At 50.1% G+C, this 19,666-nt stretch overlaps 1 protein-coding gene across 2 annotated transcripts in view; it reads right to left on the bottom strand.

Annotated features, from left to right (window-relative positions):
- Positions 1-3,527: 3,527 nt before the first annotated feature.
- Igdcc3 (immunoglobulin superfamily DCC subclass member 3) overlaps positions 3,528-19,666 on the bottom strand; it is a 46,312-nt gene continuing 30,173 nt past the window's right edge. The window contains exons 3-14 of one of the 2 annotated variants that reach the window (XM_021172984.3): positions 11,862-12,006; positions 11,405-11,535; positions 10,918-11,055; positions 9,245-9,403; positions 8,150-8,315; positions 7,606-7,853; positions 7,259-7,423; positions 6,502-6,693; positions 6,291-6,395; positions 5,504-5,642; positions 5,176-5,383; positions 3,528-4,223 (exon numbers count right to left, since the gene is read on the bottom strand). In XM_021172984.3, the coding sequence (XP_021028643.2) occupies positions 4,023-4,223; positions 5,176-5,383; positions 5,504-5,642; positions 6,291-6,395; positions 6,502-6,693; positions 7,259-7,423; positions 7,606-7,853; positions 8,150-8,315; positions 9,245-9,403; positions 10,918-11,055; positions 11,405-11,535; positions 11,862-12,006 (1,997 nt within the window). In that variant the 3' untranslated portion in view covers positions 3,528-4,022. The remainder of the gene's footprint in view (positions 4,224-5,175; positions 5,384-5,503; positions 5,643-6,290; positions 6,396-6,501; positions 6,694-7,258; positions 7,424-7,605; positions 7,854-8,149; positions 8,316-9,244; positions 9,404-10,917; positions 11,056-11,404; positions 11,536-11,861; positions 12,007-19,666) is intronic. The other variant, XM_021172985.3, reaches the window with a different exon arrangement.

Genomic DNA, 19,666 nt, shown 5'->3' with positions numbered 1-19,666 from the left:
CCATGACTTTGAAAGAGAGCAAGGGAAATGCAGGGGAAAGGTTAGAGGGGGGAAAGAAAGGGGTAGATGATGTAATTATATTATAACCTCAAAAAATTATAATAAGCAAACCAAAAACCGCTCTATTTCAGTTCCTTTCTATCCCATGCTCCGGGTTTCCTTCTGGAAGCACAGGTCAAGGCAGCAGCCTGCTTAGGACAAGGAATCTAGGAGTCAGGCCCTGAATCCTCCCCTCACTTCTTTGGAACTTGGCTTCTTCATCTGATAAATACGATGGTCTTTTAAATGGCTTTTAAATGGTCTTAGTTCAGTCCTTGGGACTCACATGGTGGAAGAGATCCCATAAATAGTCTTGTGACCTTCGCACATGCATTATGACATACATATTGTCTTCTTCCACCGTAAATGAACACATGGACTAAAAAGACTGCTGTCATCATTGTTACTGGGACGTAAGACTTCCCTGAACCCCCTTCTTCCCCGAGCAGATCCCAGGCACCATCAACCATGCAAAGAGCATATGCTGTGGAAGCCTAGTGGTCATTCCATTTACAAGTTTTCCATTTGTGTTTCTAAGTGCCACGCCCCACACAGCGAATGACAGCCTCCCACACTGCCACACCTCCAACCTTGGCTCCTGTCTTGCTTTCTGTCCTGAATGCTCTCTCTGTCTTTTCTATTTCCCCACACAACCTTCCTTAATCTACAACGTTAACAATCCCACGCCTTGCCTTCTCTTTTCACAGAGTGTTACTAGCTTGCATCCACTTGTGAGTTATCTGTATTGTGAGTTCACAGAGGCATGCTCTGCACCACTCTTACAGGGGGCAAAGCACATTTTGACTGCTCCTGGTATTTAATAAGACACACCCATCCCAATGACTGTAGTGTTCACTGGTTCCACAAGGTGGCAGCAAAGTCCTCATGTGCAGGTCCAGACTGCCAGGCCTGGCTCCAGGGAAGTCAGAGGAGGGCCTTCTGCCTCAGTTGCTGCTCTCCTGCACCAACTTATGTCTTGTTTGCTTGCTTATATGTGTATCTATATGACTGTGCATGCCATAGTGTGTCCGTGGAGGTCAGAGGACAACTTGCAAGAGTCACTTCTCTCCTTCCACCATGTGGGTCCCAGGGTTATCAGGTTTGGTGGCAAATCTCCTTACCCGACATACCATTTTTCACCTGTCACCTCCTGTTTGATTTTTAACAGGTTCTCTAGCCCAGGTTGGCCTCAAATTCTCTATTTAGTTGAAGATGACCCAGAACTGATCTTCCTGCCCCTAGATGATACAGGAAGCATGCTTACGCGTGTGCATGCACATGTGTATGTAACAATGTGTGTGTACATATGTGGTTGTGTATGTGTGTAGGTCAGAAGTGGTAATGGGGGGGGCTTTATTGTGTTTTACCTGATTTATTTTTTTGTCTGTGTTTGTTTGTTTTGCCTTTTTTTTTTTTTTTTTTTTTCAGCTCTCACGGAACCTGAGACTCATCTTTTGGGCCAGGTCAGGCTGGTGGGCCAGTGAGTCCCTAGGATCTGCCTCTCTCCAGCTTCCTAGCACAAGGATTACAGAGGAATATGACTCCATGGTTGTTTTTAAAATATGCCCACATATCCCCTGACTCTTGTCCCAATTCCTTAAGTATGAGCAGCCTTCCTGACTTGCTTTAAGAAACATTGTGGGCTGGTGAGATGGCTCAGTGGGTAAGGGCACCCGATTGCTCTTCCAAAGGTCCAGAGTTCAAATCCCAGCAACCACATGGTGGCTCACAACCATCCGTAACGAGATCTGGCGCCCTCTTCTGGAGTGTCTGAAGACAGCTACAGTGTACTTACATATAATAAATAAATAATAAAAAAAAGAAAAAGAAAAAAAAAAAAGAAACATTGTAAGCCAGGCAGTGGTGGCTCAAGCCTTTAATCCCAGCACTTGGGAGTCAGACAGATCTCTGAGTTCGAGGCTAGCGTGGTCTACAGAGTGAGCTCCAGGACAGCCAGAGCTACACAGAGAAACTCTGTCTCAAAAAACCAGAAAAAAAAAAAAAAAGCCCAGTTTATGCAGTGCAGTGTTTTGTGCATGCTAGGCAAGTATTCTGCCAAATGAGCTATGACCTACCTCCTCCCCTTCCTTGAATTATGAAAATGATGGTCACCAGCACAGCTACTTCACAAAGCTTTGTGTGGACATGTGACCTGCCCACATTGTGTCCACTTGTGGGTGCCTCACACGATTCAGACGGTTTGGCTGTAGTATCTCAGGCCCTGTGAGGGTCCTTCCCCTACCCCCACCCCTCTGACATCTGTGGCCCAGAAACTGACACTGTAGCAAAAAAACCTCACTGTTCACTTTGGCAACAGTACTTTTATTCAGTTAAAATGAATCCACTGTGACAAACCCAAGTCAGGCCAAAGAGGCTGCCAGTCCCCTCTCCCCTAGCCTCTCTGACCAAAGAAAAATGGAATGCCACAGAGAAGCAACTTGGGGACAGAGGACACTGGCTCAGAGTGGGAAGAGCCCTAGAATCCACCTACCATTTGAGAGAAGGGACAGACTGCCCTTCCCAAGTCCACTTGGACAAAAGTCTAGGTTTCTAATGAAACGCCACAAATTCTACCGTTTAGCTAATTCTCTAGAGTTCAGGGTGGGAGTCCCTAGAGGATTTGGGGTCAGGGACTTTATGTTCTAACCTCATTTTTTAAAGAATACACTTAACCTTTTTTTTTTTTCATTAAAAAAAGTTTTTCTTCTGCTATTTAAAAAAATGTTTCTGAGTGTAACCAAAAATAGGTATTTGTGGGTTTTTTTTTTCCTTTCTGTTTCTTACTTTTTAACCTAAGTAGTTTAAAGAACAATACAACAGAAAAGAGAAATAAAATGTAAACACACCTCATAAAAAAATAACTCTTGGCCACCCCTGCTGACTGGGCAGGTCAGGTTACCTGGGTCCCAGAAAGCTGGTGTGCCTCTATGGGAGAGCACCCACCTCCACACAATGCAATACATTCCAGAGACGGCCCTACGTCTGGGAGAACAGGAGGCAGATTATGTCCCACCTTCCCTAAACCCAGGCAGGGAGGATGATAGGGACGCAGGTGGCCAGTGGCTTGTCTGAGAAGATCAGAACAAGGGTGGACAGACACAGGAGACGAAGTTCAGGTGGCAGGCAGGGATGTGACTAGTTTGGGACAATTTATACTTCAAGGAACAGCTTTCCTCTTGTTTTTGGCTTGTTTCACATTTTCTTTCTGACCAGTTTCATCTCTATTTCTGTAAGCCCCCATGTCACCTAGCTACAGCCTCCTCTGTAGGGGAGAGGTAGGCTAGGCCAGGGATGAAGGAGGCCGGGGAGGGTCCAGTGACAGCACAGGCCCACACTGAGGGCCGTGAGCCCTGAGGTAGACAGTTTCTTTCACACTTGGAGTTGGGACAGTGGTTCTTTTGGGGGTTAGGTTTTTTTTTTTTCTTTCTGTTTTTTTTTTTTTTTTTCTCCTTTTTCTATTACTCTGGGCAGCAATATAGGTGGGAGGGGCCCCTATTAAGGAGCTTGAGGTAGGAGTGCTTTCGGGCTCTGTGGGGTAGAGGCGGAGGCTACTGCCCCGCTACCCCCAAGGACATTCATTCCGGCTGAGGTAGGTGCTGAGAGTCACAACAGCTCAAAATCCATCCTGAGAAAACAAGGTCCGAGCAGGGTGACAGCGTCAGGGGCCGGGCCACAGCAGGGACATATTTTTGGAGTATAATTCACTTCCTCTCTCTCTCTCTCTCTTCTTTCATCTTCCTTTTTTGACTTTTAAATTTTGATTTTTTTTTTAAAGGAAAACATTTGTTTCCTAAGTCCTGTGGGCAGCAGGCATTGGTGAGGGGAAATTGGCTTGAGCAGGGAGATGTCTTGCTTGTAGGACCCACTGGTTCCTGTGGTTTGAGAACCCTGACCTTCACTGGCGAGCTCCAAATCCCACCTAACAGGAAAAACCTCGCCTTTGACCTGAGAATGGGGTACCGCCCCTCGGGAACACAGTGAGCTCACTGGGGCGCGGCGACTGCTGGAGGCTGGGTCTGTCCTTCACTGAGGGGGACAAGACCTACATCCTGGGGTGCTGGGACAGGCCCAGGCCCTGCACAGGGTGACGTGGCCTCTGTTGTCCTCCCTGCCACAAGGTTGAAGCCTTGAAGCTGCACCATGGAGAGCTGGGTCTCCTCACATGGAGCAGGGGCTGCGGGATCCTGAGGAAGGAAGAATCAGGTATGGAAGTCAGTATCAGAGCTGGAGGCAAGGACCAGACTCCATGCCACCCCAGGGTTCAGCAGACATGCCTAAACTTTGGGCACGGCAGCATGCCGTCATCCAAAAGATCATGCTGGAGACCATTCAGGCAGTGAAGTGACAGAAAGCAAATCCTTTCTCTTTTTCCTTTGAGGGTCTCACTGTGTAGCTTTGGATGGCCTGGAACTTGCTATATTAAGCAAGTTGGCTTAGAACTCATAGAGATCCCCCTGCCTCTGGCTCCTGAGTGCTGGGATTAAAGGTGTGGACTACCAAGCTGGAAATCATAACTTTTTTTTCTTTTTTTTCTTTCTTTCTTTCCTTTTTCTTTTCTTTTTTTTTTTTTTTTTTTTTTTTTTTGGTTTTTCGAGACAGGATTTCTCTGTGTAGCCCTGGCTGTCCTGGCACTCACTTTGTAGACCAGGCTGGCCTCCAACTCAGAAATCCGCCTGCCTCTGCCTCCCAAGTGCTGGGATTAAAGGCATGCGCCACCACGCCTGGCTTTTTCTTTTCTTTTTTTAAAAGAGGGTATCAGGTAGCTTAGGCTTGCCCTCTCTGTAGCTGAGGATAATCCTGAAATTCTGATTTTCATGCCTTCACCTCCTGAATGCTAGGATTGCAGGTGTACACCACCAAACGTGGGCACATCCTGCTTTAAGTAAATTTACAATTTTGTGTAGAACCACATTCATAGCTGTCACCTGCCAAGTGCAGAAGCACGTGGCTTGCCTGCTAGCCACATGTGCTTGGCTATCCCCTAGGCCTCCCAGGCTGATCAGGACCCAAGGAGCAGCACCCAAGGAGCAGCTCCGGCAGGAGTTGGAGATTGTGCCCTGCGGCCACTATGTAGGGAGGGGCAGCACTGAGGGGGTCAGAGACTGAGGGAGAGGGGCTGGAGGCCTGGGCACTCACCGTGGGCCTGGAGCCTGGCTGTGCAGCTGACCCAGCTGTGGGGAACAGCTGCTCCAACTCCTTGGCGTCCACCGGCTTTTCATCTCGGCTCAGCTGGCCCCCTTCTCCTCGGCTCAGTCCATTCAGGGCCAGGATACCAGGGTCCCTCTGGCTCCGGGGACCCTGGGGAGGGGAGAGCTGGTTTTCCACATCCTTACACAGGAGGACCCTAAGAGGCGAGCCAAATGTTAGGGAGCACCGTCGGGGTTAGAGACAGACGGAGGAAGGACTGAGATGCTGGCTCTGCCACCTTCCCCTGCAGCTGCTCCTCCCCAGACTCGGAACTCACCTGCCTCTCTGGCCAAACAGAAGAAAGAGGACGCAGAAGATGATGCAGGTGACTCCGATGTGGATGCCGATAACAATGCCTGTAGTGGATGTATGGTTGGTGACATCTTCCTTCCGGCAGTCACATGGGGGAGTCAGGGCTAGAGGGGAGGGCAGGTTGGGGCACGGCTTGCCTGGCCTGAAGCAAGACTCCCTAGCTCTCTCCTTCTGCTTTGGGACCAACCCTACCTCAGTCTTCTGGTCCTTTCTGGTACTTGCTATGGCAGCAGCTCTGTGCCACTTAGCAGGACTAGTGTTGTTTATTTTGAGATAGGGTTTCATGTAGCCCAGCTGGCCTCAAACTTGCTATGTAGCTGAGGATGACCTTGAACTTCTGATCCTCCAGCTCCTTCCTCCTGAGTGATGTGATGAGAGATGCTATGCCTGGTTTCTGTGACACTGGGGGTGGAAGCCAGGGCTTTGTACTTAGGAGGCAAGCACTCTATTAACGGAGTTATAGTTCCAGCTGCACCTTTTTTTGGTTTTATGGATCATTTCATCCTGGCCATAGTTTTATAAAGTACGTATCCTTAACCTTGTTTCATAACAGGGGAAAACAAAACAAAACAAAACAAAAAAATCAGGGTCCAGAGAAGTTAAACAACTTCAAGCTGCAACGTTAAACTTTATGCGTCCATCTGAGCTGTGTGCCTGAGGCTACAGATATTGTCCTCTCTTCTAGTCTGCTTACTACACACCCTCCTCCCTGCAGGCCAGGCTGCAGCACAGGTCCTAGCCTTAGCCCTCACCTGTCCTCTCAGAGGCTCCCTTCAAAGACACAAATCGGACTGTGGCGTTTCCGTCTCCATGCTGGTTGTAGGCGAGGAGCTTCACCTCGTACACGGTGCTGGGGTCTGCAGGAGGCAGGGCTACTGAGCAACATCCCCTCCCTGCCAGGCACCTTTGTCCCCTGGCCCCCAGTACCATACCCTGCCCAGCCCCGCACCCTGCAGGTCTCACCAAGCTGGCTGAGGTTGTAAGAGGAGACAGTCCCAGGGAGCAAGATGGGGCCGGTGAAGGAGGTTGCACTGACTGGGCGGTAAAACAGCTTGAAGCCTCCATTGTGTTGGGCCAGCCGTGGCCAGGACTTCCATAGCAGTTGTAGAGAGGAGCTGCCCAGTAACCGCACAGATAATGGGGGTGGGGCAGGGGCTGGAGAGCCAAGATGTGAACAAGTCAGTGGGAGCTCTAGCTTTCCATCTGTGACCCAGAACCCACGATCCTGACAGCCCTCTGGTCTCTGCTCAGACAACATCTCTCAATGAATCAGAAAAGCTGCCCCTCCCTCCCAGCATAGCCAGTCCCCACGCAGTCTGAGAACCAGGCACCTTGTTCAGTATACAACCTGAACAGTTAGTTAGTTACACATGATGGTTCTGCTCTGATAGCCTGAGCGTCTATACTTTTGTATCCCACTGTGATGGTTTGCTTATGCTTGGCCCAGGGAGTGGCACTGTTGGAAGGTGTGTCACTGTGGTTAGGGACTATAGGACCCTCATCCTAGCTGCCTGGAAGCCAGCCTTCTCCTACCAGCCTTCAGATGAAGATATAGAACTTTCATCTCCTCCTGCACCAAGCCTGCCTGGATGCTGCTATGCTCCTGCCTTGGTGATAATGGACTGAACCTCTGAGCCTGTAAGCCAACCCCAATTAACCGTTGTCCTTACGAGAGTTGCCTCGGTCATGGCGTAAACCCTAAGACGCCCACACTCCTCACCTTCACCCAGGGTGCTGGCCAGGGTGGGGGCAGAGGCTAAACTGGCTCCTCGTGGTGTGTAGGCTTTGATGTAGAAGCTGTAGGCAGTGGAGGGTTCAAGGTCTCTCACCAGGTGCTGAAAGGTGCTCTTGCTGACAGCTTCCTGGTACTCTAGCTTGGGTGAGTCTGGGAGATGAAGGGTAGGGAGCGTTAAGGGATAGGAAGGAGTCTTGGAAGCTTCGGTGAACTGAGGTCAGGGAGCGGGGTGCTGAAGGAAAGGAAGGTGTTAGCCAGGATGTTATGTGTGGTACGGAGGGTTAGCTATGGTGAGGGTGGGTGACAGAGCTCTCCTGAGGGTCACTACCCACCGGCAGCCTTCCTGATGTGCAAGACATAGCCAATGATCTCTTTGGTGTGGGCCAGAGGCTCACTCCAGGACACTCGAACTTCAGTGGAGGACACAGAGACAGCGCGGACATTGCGTGGGGGGCCTGGCAACCCCTCGGCCCACAGCACGGTCAGCCTGGCGCTGGCTTGCGACGAGCCGGCAATGTTCTCAGCCACACATTGGTAGATGGCCTCATCTTCAGGTCCGACTCCAGAAATGCTCAGTGTGCTGCAGGGGAAGGGGGAGAGAGCCTTAGAAGTCGGGCACACCTACCACTGCAGAAACAGAGGGGTCGAGTGAGTTCCTCCTTGTCAGAGCAAGACTCATTTGCACAAGGGTGGTGGGCTGAAGACTTAAGCCCCAGTTCCCCAGACTCCCATCATGTCCCTCTGGCTAGAGATACGCAGTATATTTGGGTCACTTATATTTGACCACTGTCTCTTCCCAGGATAGCATCCCAACACACACACAGACACACACACACACACACACACAGACACACACACACACACACACACACACACCTGTTATTGTTCTTGAGCCTGACATGGCCTCCTGCCCCCAGCACTTGTCCATTCTTCAACCATGTGACATGAGGCGGTGGCTCCCCCTGCGCTTGGCAGGTGAACATGGCTGTGGTCCCAGCAGGCCTGGAGATGGACTGGGGATGCTGGACAAACTCTGCTGGGGCTGAATGGGTTCAGAGAAGCATGCAGAGTCACAGGGGTCATGTAGGGAGGAGTAGGGACAGCCATGGGGGGTAGGGAGGGGAAGGGGAGGTGGGCGACTACTCCCAGGAAGCCAGTAGAGGCTCCATGTCTTCTTCCTTCACCCCAGCATCTAGGAAGAGGACTCCATCTTAAGGGACTATTCAAAAGACTGACATCTGTATCCGAAAGCAATCAAGCTGAGCTCCGTGCTCAGGAAATTGTTAAATAAATAAATGTGCTAATAGGGCTGGCTGCACCTCCAAGGCTGTAATGACAGGAGATGGATGAGCCCTCCCCCCACCACCACCTAATTCCACTTCCCTCCAATCCCCAGCTTGCTCAAGCCTCTATTAACACTCAAGAATGAAATACTCCATCACTTTCATGTGGGCAGATTAACAGCACATAGCATGCTAAACAAACAGTATTTAGGTTCCTGATTTTCCCCCCCACCCCCCAAACCTCCCATCTCTATTCCGGGCCACAAGAGGAGACAGCCCCAGGGATGGGGTGGAGCCCTGGGAATGGAAATTGAGGCTGACTGCTGCGAGCAAGGTGGGGGCTGCCATGTGAGAGGGAGATGACAGGTACAGTGGAAGCACACAGCAGGCGGGCGTGAGCGTGGAAGTGGCACACGTGTGAATGAAACGGCTCCACAGGAAGGAACATGTGTGAGCCCTGGGAATGACCGGCTGAGATCATGGACGGCAAGTCTGAGAACTCCACAGCCCTCTGGTGCTAATACTCATATTCTGGGGGGAGTCCTGCGGGCTTTGACCTGGCCAGACACCTATCAGAGGTGAGGGGCGGGGCTAGGGCGGGGCTAGGGCTGGAGTGAGAGAAGGTTCTGGTCTCTGGCACACAGCAGAGATGCTGAGGAGGATCAGGAAGGGTTTGGCTGCTCCATACCTTGTACCACCAGCCGACCCTGGGCCGTCCTTCTCACCCGGGTGCCAGGCCTGTTGGCTGCACAGACATAGACACCTGAATGCTGGACGGTCACATCTGAGATGATAAGGTTTCCTGTGCCCAGCACCTGGATGCCCTCCACCCCAATGGGGCGGCCATCTGCAAAGGAAGTGGAGGGGGAATGAGCTGGGTCAGGAAGATAGGAAGGATAAGAATATTCCAGAATGCTCACCCCTCTACCAGTCTTTCAGAAAGCTCCGACCTATGGCTTTGACACCACCCCTCTCCAGATCTCCTAAAGTGGCTGGGAAATGCGGAGCCCTGGAGGCCAGCAGCAGGGGGCCAGCGTCCTGATTCAAGCACGATGACTGCTAGCTGGTTTTGCTGTTGTTTGCTTTGGGTTTTAGACAGCATCTCACTTCATAGCCTGGGGTGAGATCCTTCTCCTAGATCCTAGACTCAGAGATGCTGGGATTACAGACCTTCTAGCCCAGTTCTCAACCTGTGGGTTGTGACCCCTTTGGGAGTCTAACAACCTTGTCACAGGAGTTGCCCAAGACCTCTAGAAAACATGGATATTTACACTATGGTTCCTAATAGTAGCAAAATTACAGTTGTGAAGTAGCAACGAAATAATTTTAAAATTGAGGGTCACCATAACATGAGGAACAGCATTGAAGCGTCACAACATCAGGAAGGTTGAGAATCACTACCTTAATTCCACAGAGGATCTGAATTTGATCAGCCGTTGTTAAATTCTGCGGCTTCATATCTGTTCTATCTAGGATGCTGAGACACATGCCCAGGAATATAAAGGCTCTGGGAGAAAGGGCCTTGGTTAACTTTGTTCCCCACACGAATTAGACCCCTGAGCCATTCTTTCTCTCCTGCTAGGCCATAGTTTGGGAAACGAGGGAGCAGATGGCCCCTGAAGTGCCTAGTGGCTCCGGATGGTAGCCTGCTCTTTCCAGCCTCTCCCTGGGACCCAGGCCCTCCCCCCACCCCAGGGATCAGATTAGCACAGCCAGAACACAAGGAGACAGCTCCCCATTCAGGCCCTGAAGTGGTGAAATCTACTCCATTATCCCACACGGCCCCTCCTTCCCCCATCACTCAGCTGCTAGTGCGGCACAGTCTCCCTGTGAATGTGACCCCACCCCCTCTAGAGGCTCCTTCCCCCAGTGACCTTTCGGCTCAGACTAGTGGCCCATCTGCACCCTTTCACTGCTTTCTTCAGCTGCCTGGGGATTCCGGCGGGGCAGACTTGGGAGCAGGCAAGCGCGGCGGGAGGGGAGGGGGGACGGGCCAGGGCAGAGCCAGAGTGGGTTGCTTGCTAAGATTTTGAAGGCATAGCGGGGGGTGTGGCCAGGCACAGAGGGTGGGGCGGGAGGCATTGGGTGCTGCTGAGAGTTCTAGGGGCTAGAGAGACAGGACAGCTTGTACTCGGTAACCCAGGGAACTAAGCCAGCCCCGCAGGGAGAGAGAGAATGTAGCAGCAGGCTGACCTCCAGAGAAACTCAACCCCTCCCCAGGCCACAGGGAGGGGATCAGATTGACCCTTGCTGAAAACAAATACAATGTAAAGCTCCCCAGAGCTGGGTGATGAGACCGTGAGACCAGCCCTCTCAGGGGGGTAGGCTGGCCAGAGAGCAGGGACTATGGATAAGGCTCACCCAAGCGGCTCCAGGACACAATGGGGCGCGGGTTGCCCGTGGCGACACACTCCAGCACTGCAGTCTGGTGCACTGTCAGGGTGAGGTTCTCAGGCCCCACAAGGATGGTGGGCTCCTTGTAGGTCCCAGAGCCGGAGCCTGGGACGAGAAACCCACATTTCCTTATTTCGGTTGGAAGCATTTTCACTCCTTCACTCCCGCCCGCCCGCCATGACCCAGGGTACACACCAACCCCCAACCAAGTTCTGAAGACAAGGAGAGAGACAATCGTCCTTCCTCTCCCAGCCAGACCTCTAGCCTTGGGAGAGCTCAGGGAAGACGTGTTTCCCAGAAAGAGCGGACTGGAGACCAGCCTCAGGTGCCTTTGGCTTGTGGGCTTATGCTCAAAGGACCTCTGTATACACGTGGTCTCACTGGGGAACTAGATGTGTCTGGGAGTAGACCAACTGGGGTGGCTGAGAGAACCTGTCAGGCCAAAGGAGCTCACCTGACACAGTGAGCCTGGCCCCGTGGCTGACCCGCACACTAGCAATGTTTGAGGCCACACAGTGGAAGATGCCGCTGTCCTCAGCCCGAAGTCCTGTTATCTGCAGGACTCCCTTGGGCAGTAGTGTGTACCTGTGAGGGGAGGGCATAGTTGACTATCAGCACAGCTGTTGCAACCTCAAGCCATGGGGATATAAACGGAGACATGGGCACTAACCCAACCTTATTGCTGTGATCACGGATGATTACTGAGACCCTCCCAGGAGAACATACCCTCCCAGTCTTGATAACAACACACACAATACTCTTACACACTCTCACGAGCCTAGAATCTGGGCCTAGTAAGCCACTCAGACCCACGATTCTGACTGCAGCTTACATAATAGCACTGTCCCAGCCTGTAGTCCATCCCAAGTCAGCCTTCCAGTTATCCCCTGTCCTTCCCACAAGAGGCTCACCTCTCATCGTCCGTGTCAATGGGGACTCTGTTCTTCTCCCATGTGATCAGGGGCTTGGGAAGCCCATGGATTTGGCACTGGAAGCGGGCCACACCACCCTCCTCACCCGTGACGGCCTGGGGGTGCACGTGGAAGTCGGACATAGCTGGGGAGACAGAAAAGGGGAGATGGATAAGGTGCACTGTGGAGGTGCAGATGGAGAGAGCTGAGGGGTCACCCTCTGAGGAGCAGTGTCTTCTTGAGGCAGGACAGTAGCTTAGGGGACATAGCAGCCCTTCCTTCAGCCCTCCCCATCACGTGTAGGCACACTCCAACCCGAGGTGACATAATCGTTAAGATACCTGGATAGAAGACACTGAGATAAGACGTGGTCACCTACAAAGCTCCTAAGTGAGATCGATAGGACTTACCAAAAGGAGGCCAAAAAACAAAACGCAACAAAAAACCCATAATGTTTTCAATAAGTTTACAACATTGCATCAGACTGAATTCATGGCTTCAAGCCTGGCAGACCAACTCCAGGAAGAAGAAGTTCTAACAGGGTATGTGCAGGCCATGGGAGGTCCCATAGGAGGGAAGAGTCTCTCAAACCTCACTCATGGAGGCCACCTAGACACAGGCAGGCACTGTTCCCACGTTGGCTAGTATATGTTTATCTGCTGTGACCTGAGCAGTATGAGTCCCATTCTACAGAAGTGGAAACCGAGGTCCAGAGAGCACGCTGGTTTATCCACCATTACCTAGTAGGATCATCAATAGTAGCTCTGCCAGACTCTCCTTGGCAAAGTGGCTTCTTACCCTTTCTTTCCTTCCTTGCCCGTACAGTTTCTGCAGTTTCCACAAGCACCCCAAGAGGGTAGTGTATCCATGCAAGGTGACAGGCCCTCTCAGAAGACTGTCAAACCTTCCAATCTACATTTCAATGTGTCATAAATATTCAAGGCCCCCCTCCCCACCTTGGGAGGGGGGGAATCAGACTCACACTTAAACTCTGATCTGCAGAGGGGGCCATGGTGCCCCCTTGTACCCCCAGCTGGTTAAGTGTTCTTCCCACCCTGTTCCCACCCTGGCTCAGGCCCACACTGCAGACCTGGGGGTGGGGAGAGCCCCTCCTGTGTGAGTTCCCAGCTTCAGCGCTGGGACTGAGATTTCATTAAAATCCACTTTGCTTCAAGTGCAGGAAGGCGGTACACCATCTGTCCAGGCTGCAGCCACTCCCCTCTGGCACTCCATCAATTGGGACAGTGGCTTCCTCCCTCTCAGAAGGAGCGCACCCCCCCCCAGCAGCAGGCACCCCAGGAGCTTGTTGCTGGCTGTTTCTGCTCTGGGCTCCCTGGCATGCCTAGACAGCCCCCAGTGTTCCTTCCCTCTCAGGCTCCCTCAATCCACAGTCCTGCTCTGGACTCCATGGCAGCTCAGCAACTTGAAAGGATGAGGCTGAGCCTTTGTGCCTTTCCCTCAAGAGTCTCTGGGGGTTGGCTCCTTTGTGGCCATCCCCATCTCATTTGCATATGGTTCATTAAATATAAACATGCATAAAAAAATCCCCTTCCCAGCCTCCTCCTCTCTGATGGCCTCCCGGGACTGTGGTAGATGGGTGTGCACAGCTCCCTGGACATGTATTCTGTGTTTGCTGGGAAGCCTGGTGCTGTCTCCTGGATGTGGCCTGACCCCATCTGGACCACAGTAGGGGTTTGAATCAGGCCAGCTACCATGGGGGGTATGTGTTTCTGGTGCTGTGTAGGTGATCAATCACGAGTATCTCCCCACGGGTAAAGTTCCTGTGAACAGGACTGGGGGCCTGGCTTTGGGAGGGGAAGGCAAGTGGTCCAGCTGGGGTCCCCATCAGGCTTGATGAGAGAATCCCCTGGGAGCATTCAGAGGTCAGACTGCCCTGCCAAAGGCTGTGCTTGGCCAGAGGCCTGGGGATCAACCTGGGGCTCAGGAGTGGTAGAGAAGGCTCTGGGGCCCTGCCCAGATCAGCCTCCAGGAAGGTAGGGCTGGAGACAGAGCTTGGGGGTGGGGAAGACAGCACCCAGGCTCCAGAGTCTGCTATCTTATCCCCTCACACAGACCCTGCCTAGGTAGGAGCTGAGATCTCCTCTTCACCCCAGCTGGAAAGGCAGGGTAGCTCCCTACACACCCCCTCCCCCCTCCCCAACCTGGGGCTAATGGTTCTGCTGACTGCAGATGCCTCCTCATTACAGAAACAAGCCTTTTTTTTTTTTTTTTTTGCCTCTAGTTCTCAGTCTGCACTCTGTGGAGGTCCTAGAACTGGCCTGAGGAGAGGCAGAGGAGGCTGCAGCTTCTAAGTCCTGGGTGCTGGGATGGAGGAGTCTGGCTTCTGCTGGTGCGATGGGGGGTGTGAGAGATGGGGAGTGTCCCTTAGTACCTCAGCCAGTTAAGGCTGGGAAACCCTGCAGCAAACTGCATATTAAACCAGGCTCTTTGTTTCTTCTCCTTCTTCTCCTTCTCCTCCTTCTCCTTCTCCTCCTCCTCCCCCTCCTCCTCCTCTTCTTCCTTTTCCTCCTCTTCTTCCTTCTCCTCCTCCTCTCCTTTTTCTTTATGATACCATTTATTTTTTAGCAGGGCAGTGGTAGTGCATGCTTTTAATCCCAGCACTTGGAAGGCAGAGGCAAGCAGATTTTTGTGAGTTCAAGGTCAGCCTGGTCTACAGAGCAAGTTCCAAGACAGTCAGAACTACACAGAGAAACTCTGTCTTGAAAACCAACCAACCAACCAACCAACCAACCAACCAACCAACCAACCAAAAATATATTATTTATTTAATTTTATTTTATGTGTAATGGGTATTTCCCATGCATCTCTGTCTAATACACCATATATGTGCCTGTTGCCCAAACAGGCTAGAAGAGGGAACCTGATTGCCTGGAACTGGAGTTACAGACAGTTGAGAGCTGCTATGTTGGTGCTGGGAACTTAAACCTAGGTCCTTTGCAAAAGAAGCCAGTGCTTTTAGCTGAGCCATCTCCCCAGCCCCAAGCAACCTTTTCTTTTCTTTTCTTTTCTTTTCTTTTCTTTTCTTTTCTTTTCTTTTCTTTTCTTTTCTTTTCTTTTCTTTTCTTTTGTTTTTCGAGACAGGGTTTCTCTGTGTAGCCCTGGCTGTCCTGGCACTCACTTTGTAGACCAGGCTGGCCTCGAACTCAGAAATCCGCCTGCCTCTGCCTCCTGAGTGCTGGGATTAAAGGCATGCAACACCACCGCCCGGCCCAAGCAACCTTTTCTTAATGGCTGGAGGGCAATGAGGACAGAGAGTTCGCCCCTCAGCTTACCCTGGGGTTCCGCTGGCCTGTCAGGGGTGCCCTTGCTCTTGTCACCAAGCCTTCTGCTCCCCTCTCCTGTCCACATCCTCCACTCACTCTTTGTTCAGTCCTGAGGCTTACAACCTAGAGGCTGGCCCCTAGTTTGTGCAACATAAATGAAGGAGCAGGTGCCCTTCAGGCCCCTCAGATTCTGTCTTACCTTTGCCACAGTCTCCAGGCCAGAGAGCTGCTCAGTTAGCTGGGGTCCTGGAACCTTCTGGGCACCTCAGGCTCTCAAACAGACTTTAAGGCTCTTCTGGGATCAGGGTAGGAATATTTGGTTCACAAGTCTTTCTCTCTCTCTCTCTCTCTCTCTCTCTCTCTCTCTCTCTCTCTCTCTCCCCATCTCTTTGTCTTTGTGTCTATCTGTTTGTTTGTTTGTTTTTGAGATAGAGTTTTGCTGTGTAGCCCAGGCTGGCCTCAACCCCAATGCAATCATTCTTTAGCCTCCCCTGTGTTGGGGGTCTAGGCATGAGCTTCCGTACCCCTCTGATGTCTGTTCTCAGCCAGGTGTGGCAATGTATGCTGTAATCTAGGTATTCGGGAGGCTGAGGCAGGATGATCATGAATTCAAGCCAGGCTTGGGCTACACACTGGGATTCTAAATTTAAAAATGAAAATACAGTCTCCTAATGTTTGGGCTTGAGATAGCAGTGCTGGGTTCCTGGGTACTTTTATGTTATTAACCTTCCAGGGAAAGGGTTCCTGGGCACCCATGGAATATCAGGCTGCCAGCAGGACCTCTGAGCTCCCTTCATGGACAAGTCACCACAGAGGCCACTGGGGTTGAAGACTGTGGAGGCTGGTTACGACTATGGCGGGTATTAGCTGCCGAGCATTAAATCAGTGCTATGACCCTGGTTGTTGGTGCTTTCCACATCTTCAGACACTTGTTGGTCCTCTGAGGACAGTTTGGGTTCCTCACTTCAAGTTGGGTGACAGGAACAGTAATGAAGTAGGTAGGAACCCTGCCAGGTGTGAGGCCCCAAGGAAGCAACAGGAGAAAGGAGGTGGCCAGCATCCTGTCCCCACGCATTTGAAAAGGGTCTCCTACATTCCCTGGCCCACCATGGGTAGGTATGGCAGGTTATGGCAGAGACAGGAGGGGCAGAGAGTGAGGCCAGCAATCCTTGATTGGAAGGAAATAGAAATGACAGGAAATGGTCCTGGACACCCCTATAAATCACCCAGAGGGACGGGATCTCCCGAGAACCACGTCTACAGCAGCTCCGGAGAGGAACTTACTGCCTGGTCCAGGGCCTTTTGCAGAGGTCAGGCCTGGATTTGATTAGCCAGACTCCAGGAGGATGCAAAGGGCAGGGACGGATGGAGGCAGAGGTCTGGGAAGGGAGCTCCGGTCTCCCACCTTTGGCTGCAGTCAGATTCCTATCTGGTGTGGTGATGATAAAAAAAAAAAGCTGTGGGCATATTTGGAAAATGTGGACTTTGTCAAAGTTGGTAGCTGCTCCCTGCCCATGGGGATGGGGAGGTAAGGGAGGAGAGGGGAGAATGTAAGGTGTTTGAAGGAGGTTACATAAGGGGTGGGTTCTGAGAGCTGACCACCCCTTTTTATACCAGCATTCAAGAGAGGGTCACTGCGAAGATATATCCAAAGATCCTAATGCTAATATCTCTCTCTCTCTCTCTCTCTCACACACACACACACACACACACACACATTTATGTAAATTCAATCTATAATTTATAGCTGATTCAAATTTGAAGACTTAGCCCACTGCTACAAGACAGTATAGTGATATACACCCAGGTAAAATTGAGATGTCCTGTAAACATAATATACATACTGGATTTTAAATATTTATTTATTTATTTATTTATTTATTTATTTATTTATTTATTTATGGTTTTGTGAGACAGGGTTTCTCTGTGTGGTCTTGGCTGTTTTGAAATTCTATCTGTAGACCAGGCCAGCCTGGAACTTACAGAGACTCACTTGCCTCTGGGTCTTAATTAGGGTTTTGCTGCCATGAACAAACACCATGACTAAGGCAACTCTTTTTTTTTTTTTTTTTTTTTTTTTTTTTGGTTTTTTTTTTTTTGGTTTTTCGAGACAGGGTTTCTCTGTGTAGCCCTGGCTGTCCTGGCACTCACTTTGTAGACCAGGCTGGCCTCGAACTCAGAAATCCGCCTGCCTCTGCCTCCCGAGTGCTGGGATTAAAGGCGTGCGCCACCACGCCCGGCTGCAGGCAACTCTTATAAGGACAATATTTAATTTGGGCTTGCTTACAGTGGTTCAGTTCATTATCATCAAGGCAGGAGCATGGCAGCATCCAGGCAGGCATGGTATAGGAGGAGCTGAGAGTTCTAGACCTTCATCTAAGGCCACTAGAAGACTGACTCCCACATGGTTAGGAGGAGGGACTCATTGCCCATCCTTAAGGTTAGACACTTCCTCCAACAAGACCACACCTACTCTAACAAGGCTACACCTCCTAATAGTGCCACTCCTGGGCCAAGCACAGTCTACCTCCTAAGTGCTGGGATTTAAGGCATGTACCACCATCGTCTGGTAGATTTTGAAAATTTAGGAACTAAAAAAGTAAAAGATACTGATCATTCAAATGTGGCAAGCCAAAAATTATAAATAAGACAACAACTCACACTCATTAAAATGAGTGTGGTAGTTCACATCACTTGGGATAAAGAGGCAGAAAGATCAGGAGCTCAAAGTCATTCTCAACTCTCAAGTTCAAGGCCAACCCAGCTATGTGTGAGCCCCTGTCTAGGGAAAAAAGAGGGTAGTATTAGAAAAACAGGAAAAGGAAAAAAGTGGGGAGGGTGGTGGGTGCCTGTGGCCAAACAGTGAAGCCTTTTGGGCCTATGAGTTAAAGTCCAGCCCAGGGCAGCTAAGATGGCTCAGCGGTTAATAAATGTATGCATCACTCCGGTAGAAGACCTGAGTGTGATTCCCAGTGCTCACCTAGGGCAGCTCATAACTGCTCTAGGGTATCTGATGTCTTTTTCTGGGTTCTGTGGGCATCTGCACTCACACACGCACATACCCCCCAGCACATACACATAATTAAAATAAAATAAATTCTTATTAAAAACATTCAAATAATATGTAAGGCCTCCCATCTCAGAAAAACAAAACAAAACAATAATTGGGGTCTGGTCAGTGGTCACATGCCTTTAATCCCAGCACTTTGGAGACAGAGACAAGTGGATCTCTATGAGTTTGAGGCCAGCCTGGTCAACAGAGTGAGTTTGAGGCCAGCCAGGTCTACACAGAGAAACCCTGTCTCAAAAAAACCAAAAACCAACCAACCAATCAACCAAACCAAACCAAACCAAACCAAAACTCTCACAATAAAGGAGACATGATGGTGATGGTTCAGTAGGTGTCTCCCCTATAAGACCCTGTCTCAAAATAACAATAATTAATAATAATAATAATAGTAATCTGGAGGCAAATGGTGATGTTTGGACAATAATACAAATGTATTTTTATATCACTTATACATAAAATATTAAAATTTTATCTTATGTGAATTTTTGCTGTTTTGTCTGAGATAGGTTCTCACATAATGTAGGCTGGCCTCAAACAGTCTACAGAGCCAAAGGTCAGCTTGAATTCCTGAATCTCCTGTCTCACCTCCTGAGTGCTACTGTTACAGGCCTGTACCACCATAGTTGGCTCTGTTATGTTAATCTGTAAAAAGTGGTTTTTAAACCGGGCGTGGTGGCACACGCCTTTAATCCCAGCACTTGGGAGGCAGAGGCAGGCGGATTTCTGAGTTCGAGGCCAGCCTGGTCTACAGAGTGAGTTCCAGGACAGCCAGGGCTATACAGAGAAACCCTGTCTCGAAAAACTATAAAAAAAAAAAAAAAAGACAAGAAATGGTTTTTAATTAATTAATTCCACTTGGTATGGGTACATTGTGGTGTCCAATGTGAACTTGTCAGTGTAGGTGTGTGCAAGTGTGTGTGGAAGCCAGAGGCTGAAGACAAGTGTTTCCTCCCAATTACTGGCCACCTTTATTATTATTATTATTATTATTATTATTATTATTATTATTTGAGTCAGAATGTCTCTGTGAAACTGAATCTCATGACTTTGGCTAAAGTGAGTGGCCCAGAGCTTCGGAGCCTCCTTCCTGTCTCTGCACCCAGCACTGCAGTGAAGGCACCAGACACTATGCTGGAAGTTTATGTGGGTCCAGTGGCAGACGTTTTGCCAACTGAGTCATCTCCTCAGCCTCTGTTGTATGTATTTTTATGAGAGCAAAAACACTGGAAAACATAAATAATTGTTAGTTTAAAATAATTTTTAAAATATTCATTGTAAGTTAAAATGGTAATGGTTGGACCTTCAGAGTCCACAAAAACAGTAATAAAATATGCATCGATAATTTAAAAATACTGATAATGCTGATGTGAAAACATGTGAGAAATATCAGGTCAAATAAAATGTATTAAAATCAACTACACTCAGGGGAAGGGTTTGGCAGGCAGATCTCT

This window comes from Mus caroli, unplaced genomic scaffold, assembly GCF_978045245.1.
Source record: "Mus caroli unplaced genomic scaffold, Mus_caroli_1 scaffold_11, whole genome shotgun sequence".
Lineage (NCBI taxonomy): Eukaryota > Metazoa > Chordata > Mammalia > Rodentia > Muridae > Mus > Mus caroli.
The sequence above is the reverse complement of the archived record's forward strand: the minus strand, read 5'-3'. Positions and strand labels throughout refer to the sequence as shown.